Source organism: Cornus florida, unplaced genomic scaffold (genome assembly GCF_030987335.1).
Source record: "Cornus florida cultivar Cherokee Brave unplaced genomic scaffold, ASM3098733v1 CherokeeBrave_3.0.0_Hap2_Chr06, whole genome shotgun sequence".
NCBI lineage: Eukaryota > Viridiplantae > Streptophyta > Magnoliopsida > Cornales > Cornaceae > Cornus > Cornus florida.
In genome coordinates this window covers 6,240,866-6,248,958 of record NW_026775576.1, presented here as the reverse complement: position 1 = coordinate 6,248,958, position 8,093 = coordinate 6,240,866, and the positions used below count along the sequence as shown (strand labels likewise).

The 8,093-nt window shown below is 33.9% G+C and overlaps 1 protein-coding gene across 1 annotated transcript; it reads right to left on the bottom strand.

The window, feature by feature from the left end:
- Positions 1-207: 207 nt before the first annotated feature.
- On the bottom strand, positions 208-7,650 carry LOC132311077 (protein translation factor SUI1 homolog). The gene is made up of 5 exons (XM_059808797.1): positions 7,475-7,650; positions 3,012-3,119; positions 2,550-2,755; positions 2,404-2,457; positions 208-495 (listed from the first exon to the last, which is right to left on the bottom strand). Exons 2-5 carry the CDS (start codon positions 3,046-3,048, stop codon positions 451-453), a joined length of 342 nt encoding a protein of 113 aa, XP_059664780.1. The 5' UTR covers positions 3,049-3,119; positions 7,475-7,650; the 3' UTR covers positions 208-450.
- Positions 7,651-8,093: the final 443 nt, after the last annotated feature.

Genomic DNA, 8,093 nt, shown 5'->3' with positions numbered 1-8,093 from the left:
ACATAATTAAATGAACAGATTTTTCAAAGATAATTTTGCAACTGCTTACTCGTCAGACCTATAAAACCAGCAGGCCTATAAAGGAGTATTATAATTTCTAAAATTCAGAAGAGCTTCCTTCCCATCAAGTCCTTGGACTCACATTCAATTTGTTGTGTCTAGAAACTTGCTCCACAAAAGTTAATTAGGACCATGACTAACAAGACCTTTGTTTCAAAATTTTCAAAATAGTACCTATTTTTCATAGTATTAATAACAAACAAATATCCCACAACCATTCCAAATCACAGTTGATAAGAAACTGAAAAACAAAAGCATAACTCCTATCAAACCACCATAGCTATGATGTTATATAACAAGGGTTACAATCTTCAGTCCAAGACGACTACACAGAACCAGCACAACAGGAGATATAGTAAACACCAATGCAATCAATTGATTTGCTGTAACTCAGAAACCATGAATCTTGATATGTTCCTTCTTCACTATGCCAGCCTGTTCAACAATCAATCGAGGAAGGGTGAGGGACCCACTGGATATCACATGCTTAAGGAAGTATTCACTTCAAGATGTCTCTAATCTAATTTTAACATGTTATCCTAAAAATAAATAAAGAATAATTTTTAAATGATAAATAAAGTATAGGAGGGTTTATTTTATTGACAGTTGAAAACATAAATCTCTTCATGAAGACTGCTAAGAACCTATTTCTGACAGCTGTTGTGGGTATCATACCCAAAAATACAAAAACCATTAACCATGATAAGATTTGACCGGATAGCCAAAATCATTAAAATAATCAACTAATAAGAAGTCAATTTATAGCACTACCAAAACAACATAGCAACTAAATCACTGAAGTTACTTGGATAGTTTGCTTAAGTTCATGCTTGGTTCTTGAGATAGTTTTTGGTTAAGAACTCAACATGGAGAACTCCACAAAGATCATTGGCAATAGACAAAATGGAAAACTCCTCGAGGATCTTGCAAAAGAGTGAGAAAAAGAAAATACTCCAATTCTCTGAAACCTTTCTTAGAGAACTAAATCAAATAGACCGGAAATTTGCTACATTATTTATTATTATACTTTATTTATTTTGGCTGATTGGCACCTACTTTATTTATTTTGGCTGATTGGCACCTACTTTGGCCTACGACCACCCTCTTTGAAAGGTGGAGGCGGCACGGCACTACTCATCATCATATAATAGATCCGGCCACATGAATTTTTAGCATTCCTTCTCTTACAAGTTCTCTCCCCATAATATTTAGCTTTTTAAAATCGATTTATTAACTCCGTCCCATGTAAATTTCAGTTGTCTTCTCTATTACTTACCCTCTATACAAATTACTCTACTTTTTACGGTGCATCTATTGATCTCCATTGTATATGCCCATAACACCTAGGCCTACTTATCTTATTATATTTTATTTTTGTTAAGTGTCTACTTAATCTTATATTATCACCAATAGTCATCATCACTCCTAATTTCTCCCACTTTGATTAGTGATCATTTCTCTTCTAATCACTCCAACCACTCATCTTAACATCCTCATTTACATGAATTCATTGTTCTTGTTTATTTTTTAAGACACTTGTGTTTCTTTTTAAAAGCCAACAATTTACTCCATATAAAATAATAGGTTTAAAAACTGTCATAAAAATTTCCTTCAAACTTGTTTGTTATCCTTTTATCGCATAACTCGCCATTGACGTGTCTCCATTTTGTCCAACCTAATCCAATTCCACTTATAATCTCGCCATCCTTTCGTAGTACTAAGCTTAAAGATCTTTTTTTATTATTATAAATAATCCATTTGTTTTGAAGTGTGGTCACTATATTATGAATATCTAACTATTTACTAAATTTTGGGCGAATTGCATAAACCCCCCTTGCCTTGGTATATTTTCTTTTACATGCATCACAATACTTTTAATTAAAAAAAAATTTAAAAAAAAAAAACATAAAAAATATACATTGTATAAAATTAATAGCTATTTTATGCCATTCAATTACTTTTTGTAATTAAGATTCATTTTTGTTGATATAAATGTTTGATCAAATGTCCATCTCAGGTGTGTGTGTGTGTAAACAAAAATGTAAAAAATAAAATAAGCAACTCCCCTTAACACTGGGTATTTTAAGCATTGTTCCTTTAAAGCAACACCCTGGTTTAATAAGAGGGGTTTTTAGCCCCAAAAAAAAAAATTAAAAGGGGGTTTAATGCAAATTGTTACTAGTCAAGGGTTTTTATTTTTATTTTTTTCGCCCTTAAATTTTTACATTCCATATATTCAGTTTTGGCTACTTAGATGTTGGTTGTGCGGATCGAGTCTAGGGTTACACGACCACAAAGAACTATCAAAGGCAAAGCACTTTTAATGACGTTGAAATTTGTAACCTGGACAAGGAAGGTAGACACATTCTTCCGCTGGTCGCCTTGAAGCTGAATAACCTTTACAAAAGCAACAAAATAAAGATATAAGAGGTGCATGACGCATCAAAAACTTGGAACTAAGACAGTTTACTAGTTGTGTTAACTCATACCTGGCCTAGTTCTGGATCCTGGACAACAGTACCATTGCAGCAAAATTCCTTCTTGAGGTCCTTCAGTATTTTATTGTAGCTGAATTCTTTCTTCAACCCCTGCACAGTTGTCAAGCTTTTCCTACCGTTCCTTTGTTGTATACGAATGTGCACATACTCTTTTGATCCAGCACCAGAGTCTTCAGCATTTGCCTCAGCAAAAGGATCTAATTAATTCACATAGGTCATATCATACATCAAGAAGCAATACCGCAGAAAATTCTCCTCTATGTTAGCGTTTGGAATGACAGCCTTTCAATTGTTATTTTATTTTTTATTTTTCCTTTTGGGGGAGTGGAAGAATTTACTTCATCCCCCAACGTATAAAGGTAACAGTCATCATTAGAGGTTAAAGGTTTTCACTTTTGAAGAAGTCAATAGAAGTTGCATGAAAACGTTGGTTGAAAAGCAAAGAACACATACCAAAAGTAGTAGGAATCTGGATGTCAAGTTCAGACATTAAACTTGGCTGATGAAGTTGGCGAGAATTAACGACCACAAATATCTTGCACTAAACTCGAATGCTCAGACCTGAAATGAAGATGGAAGACCACAACAAATGATAAATAAAAAACATGATACAAATGCATGCAAAATGAAGGAACATCTTTTTCCTCCCTTTGGAAGAACAGAACATCCTGACATTAAAAATTTATTATGTCATCTATCAAAGCAAGACACAATTCCCTACAACACATCATGGTACATACTATCACAAAAATCAATCTGCTTGACATAACAGATATCAAGATGAGCAGAAGACTCAGAAATAGGACCCTGACATAACATATATCAAGATGAGTAATAGACTCAGAAATAGAACCAACAGCGCACATGACCCACACAAACAATAGGTTATACCCCATTATCATCTCTAAGCATTTGGCAAGTGGCAACCTAACAACTTTTCATATAGAAAGCAAATTTAGATGGTAAACATTGTAGAAGAGTGCCATGCATCACACCAGATCAAATTCCAGAACAATTTTTGGAACATTTCTTTCCTGTGCCAATACCAAAGAAAATTAAAATAAATAATAATAAAAAAGGCAAGAAATTACCAGACCTTCACCACTGTCCAAGCCAATCATTTGAAAAACATTTGAAGGTATGATTAAAAAGAAAAAAAATCAAAAAATTAAAAATTAAATTAAAAAACGAAGAACAAAAAATAAATCACAACTTTAATGTAGCGAAAAGGTTGCACAAAACCGAGATAGGGTATTAACTTTGTCTAGTGGCAGATTTGTCTAGAACCAAGATCCTCTCGTCGTGTGCCTAATGCAACAACTTTAAATCGACAAGCATCAACTACGTAAATGTGTCAAATTCTCGATGTAACAATTCATAGCGTTTCAAAACAATGTAATATGCTGCATGGGTGTTGTATCTTTGATATAAATGTGTTGCATGCATGGGTGTTGTATCTTTGATATAAATGTGTTGCATGAGTGACGTATTTTGTGATGCACTGTATTGCCTTGTGATATAGCTGTATTGCACTAGTGCACAAGATGAGCACACATGATCCCCCTAAACAAAAGGGGAACCAAGTTCATTTGTCTAACCAGACTAACCTCAATATCTCAAAAAACTGCAGAACGTATAGAGTGCACATTTAGATTCAGAAAGTGTGCTTCTAGTAGGGGTGGCAATTCGTATTCACGGGTCATAATCGTATCGTGTCAACCTAAAAGGGTTTTCTACTAAATAACTCAACCCAAACACGACCTGTTTAATATTCGTGTCAAGTACCCTCTACACTAACCCAACCTGTTTATTAAACAGGTTACACGGGTAACCCGTTTAATGATCTATTTACTAAAATAACGTGTAACCCGTTTAATGATCTAGTTACTAAAATAAAAAATTAAATTATTTAAATTATTAATAATACTCAATCAAATAATAAATACTAGAAAAATCTAAGTTTCCATCCAACCAAATTACAAAATAGTCTTTGGTCTATAAAAGAGTAAATTATAAGACACAAGTTTAGATAGTTATTTTGAAACTTAAATATAAATTTATTTATGACACGTATAGTTAAACGAGTATAAACATGTTAAACGGGTTGAACAATCTCAACCCAAACACGACACGACTAACTAAACGGGTTAATCGTGTCAACCCGTTGATGACCCAAACTCGTTTAAAGTCAACCCAAACCCGTTTAACTCGTGCTGTTCGACTCCTGTTGGTGGGTCATGTCGAACTTTACCACCCCTACCTTCTAGACGTGACAGTCATTCCTATCTAGTATAGTACAAATACCCATTGCAAGTAATGGACACGTATGATTACTTAATTGAAAGCGGGCACAGAGTAAAGCCTGCATCTCCCATTAATATCCGAAGGATAAGAATTCCTACAGTTCAATGTAAGTATAGATTTAGCAGAATCATCAATTCTGCTAACATGATCAAGTCATACACCATCAGTTTATCGTATGGGCTGGACAAACCTGTAATAAAGCCACGCATATTAAGTGAAAATGCAACATTCAATGCTTACAAGTGCCTTGAGATAAGGAAAAAATAGAGAGACTAATGTAATACTAATAATAATAATGAAATAATTGTAAGAAGAGACAGTCTTTAAACTTTCTCAAGAAAAAAGAAATAGAAAATTTGTGAACACTTCGAGAGTCTGATAGCCAGGGGAAAAAATGTTGAGGAAAAGTAATTTCTTAAAACCGTGTAACTTCCCATAAAATTTTCCCTGGAATTTTTTTTTTTTTCTTGAGAAAGTTTAAAAAGTTTAAAACAATATTCTTTAAATATTCATTCTTTTCCTGTAAATCAAAATGCATTACAAACTATGAAAGCTAAAACTTTATTGAAATCTTTTCATACTAATCTAATGCATGTTAAATTTTTTTTATTTTCCTTTCATTCACTTCACATTCTTTCACTCTCACTTTCCACTATAAGTTTCCATCAAACCAAATGGACCTTTTATGTAGCAAATAGCAATACAAACAACACAAATAAAACAAATAAACCTTTATCCTCGTTTTAAACCTCAGCAACACTATTGTAAGATCCACTATGTGGACTATTTGAACATCCAACTGCAACAATGAACATTTCAAATGCTAGATCTCCACTCATTCTCAGGTTCTTAATCGCAAAAAAGCTGAACCCTTCATAAGCTCAAAGCTAGCAGCCATTAGATTATAGTTTGCATCATATGAAGAAGCAGTCATTGGATTTCTCTTTTATTCTATTCATATTAACTGATTACCTTACTTTCATTGGGTGCCTAAATGCCCCATGTGTATACCACATCACTCATGACATGAAGAAAAGAGAGGCAAGTAAAATGAATTAATCATCCACTAAAAATTTCTTTTAAAACTGAACAAAAACAAATTCAATGCTCCCATTGATTGTTGAAAACCATTAAAAAAGGAAAAATTATCTCAAAACCCTACAAAGACTATGTGTTTAAGCACTGGATTTATCGAAAAACCCATTTCAAAAGACCCTAGGGATATGATGAATTAATTATATTTTTAATTCTCTTCCTCTAATTTGTAAGAAAAAATTGAAATTTTATGCAACTTAAAATTGAACTCCTTTTGAAATAGTAATAAGATAAAAGGCATAGTTTTATGCAAAACTAATGATAAACTTAACTACCAAGTACAATGTGCATGGCCAGAAATTTTACACATATCCATACCCAGGTGTCCTGTATCAGGTAAAACACTCATTTTGAAGAGTCCATCCAAGATGGCATCCATTCGAGTCCCCCTCTATAAATTCCAAGTTCTCATTGATCTATGCATTTCCTTTTAACAGTTAAATGAAACTAAAGGCTTACAAGAGTAAAAATTGAACCAACTGAACAAAGCGAGAAGCTGAAGGCTTTGCATCGGATTGTAGCTAGGAAACCAGAAATTTCTGCCTGTTTCAAGTTCTAGAAAGTAGATGCAGCTTTCAAGCTAATTAAAATAAAGAAAATTATCCCACCACAGAAATTTGCTACTTCCCCCACAACTTTTTAACAGAAAGTGTCTAAATTGCTACTTCCAGTAATGAGTTTGCTGCCTACAACAAACATCATGAGAGAAATAACTTAGGTGGATGCAGCAAAATCATAAATATCGATATGTGGAAATAAGAACAGCCACTTGCTCCAGCAGAATTTCTAGGAGCTACAACTTCTACAGAAAACAAAGAGAAATTTACAAAAGCTAAAATAACCCAATGACAAGAAAGCCCAAAGCACCATTTAATCGATATGAAGGCACAAAAGGGCACCATAAATATTACAAGAACAATGAGATTAGGGTTTCGACTTAAAGATGGTAAAATATACAGAAAACAGTTGGGAAATTGTTTAGGATGAACAACACACCACATGAGAATCCTGTGCACAACAAGATTCCCAAAATTTCCAAGGGAACCACGAAAAATCAAAATAATTCTCACAATACTAACTAAAAAAAGGCTCCTTAGAAGCTATGTAGCACAGGTCAGAATTGAGAAAGAGAAAATCATCAAACTACACATAAACATCATGCACAACACCGAAGTTGATGCAAGCAAATCACAAAAAATCAGAATTACAGAACAACAAAACATAGTGAATAGAAACTCACGAAATCGAACCATGACACAAACAAAAAAAACTATAATGAACCAGCCAAAAATATCCTAGCACAGGATAATTATGTACATAGGCAAAAAAATAAAAAGATCTTTACTATAATCCAAGAACAATAAAATCAAAAGCGCATGAAGCTTCAGATAAAAAATAAAAAGAAATAAAAAGTTCTTTTATCCTCTTCGTTCATTCTATTGGCAACAAACACATTTACGAAGATCTGACCAAGAAAAATCTAGAAAACAAGAGATACAAAAAACCAGAGAAAGTACCTGATCCGAAGATTTGGGTTTCGACTCGTAGACTGTAGCAGAAGAAACCCCAAGTCGGATGGTCTGAGCGAACACAAGAAGGAAAATCAGAGGATGGGAAAAGATCTCTCTCTAGATATACATGGCTTGCTTGGTCGGTCGCACACGGAATGGAGACTGGAGAGAGCGTACGGCGTACGCTGACTATCTTCACACGTGTTAACTCAACAGAGCAAGTACAACTCTTTTTGTACACCTGATTCAGAACGGAACTGCCCCGACCCGAACCTATCCAAATCTACATCTTATTGGATCTGATAACCCAACGAATTATCAATAAACGACGGGGAAAGTCTACAAAACACCCTTATGGTTTTGATTTTGTGCGAATTATATCCCTATAATTTATTTTTTGTGTATAAAATTCACGTTAGATGTCAAAATGTTGCAAGGAAGGTCACCAATCAACTTTTTGGTAATAAGGTGTCGTTAAATATCACGTGCCGGACGCATGACTATTTTAAGAGTTGAAAACTCCAAAATAACCTTTTTATATCCCAAAAATGCCCCAACCCTATTGAAGTACATCGCTGCTGCCACAACCGGGCACTCAAATGCCTAAATTGTTAATTGAATTGGC

What these genes read in the sequence shown, in the direction of transcription:
- LOC132311077 (XM_059808797.1), bottom strand. Translation starts at nt 3,048, where the DNA reads ATGTCTGAACTTGACATCCAGATTCCTACTACTTTTG. An exon ending in CCAGATTCCTACTACTTTTG is followed by an intron (nt 2,756 to 3,011) that starts GTATGTGTTCTT and finishes TGAATTAATTAG; the next exon opens with ATCCTTTTGCTGAGGCAAAT. An exon ending in TGTCTACCTTCCTTGTCCAG is followed by an intron (nt 496 to 2,403) that starts GTTACAAATTTC and finishes ATTGTTGAACAG; the next exon opens with GCTGGCATAGTGAAGAAGGA.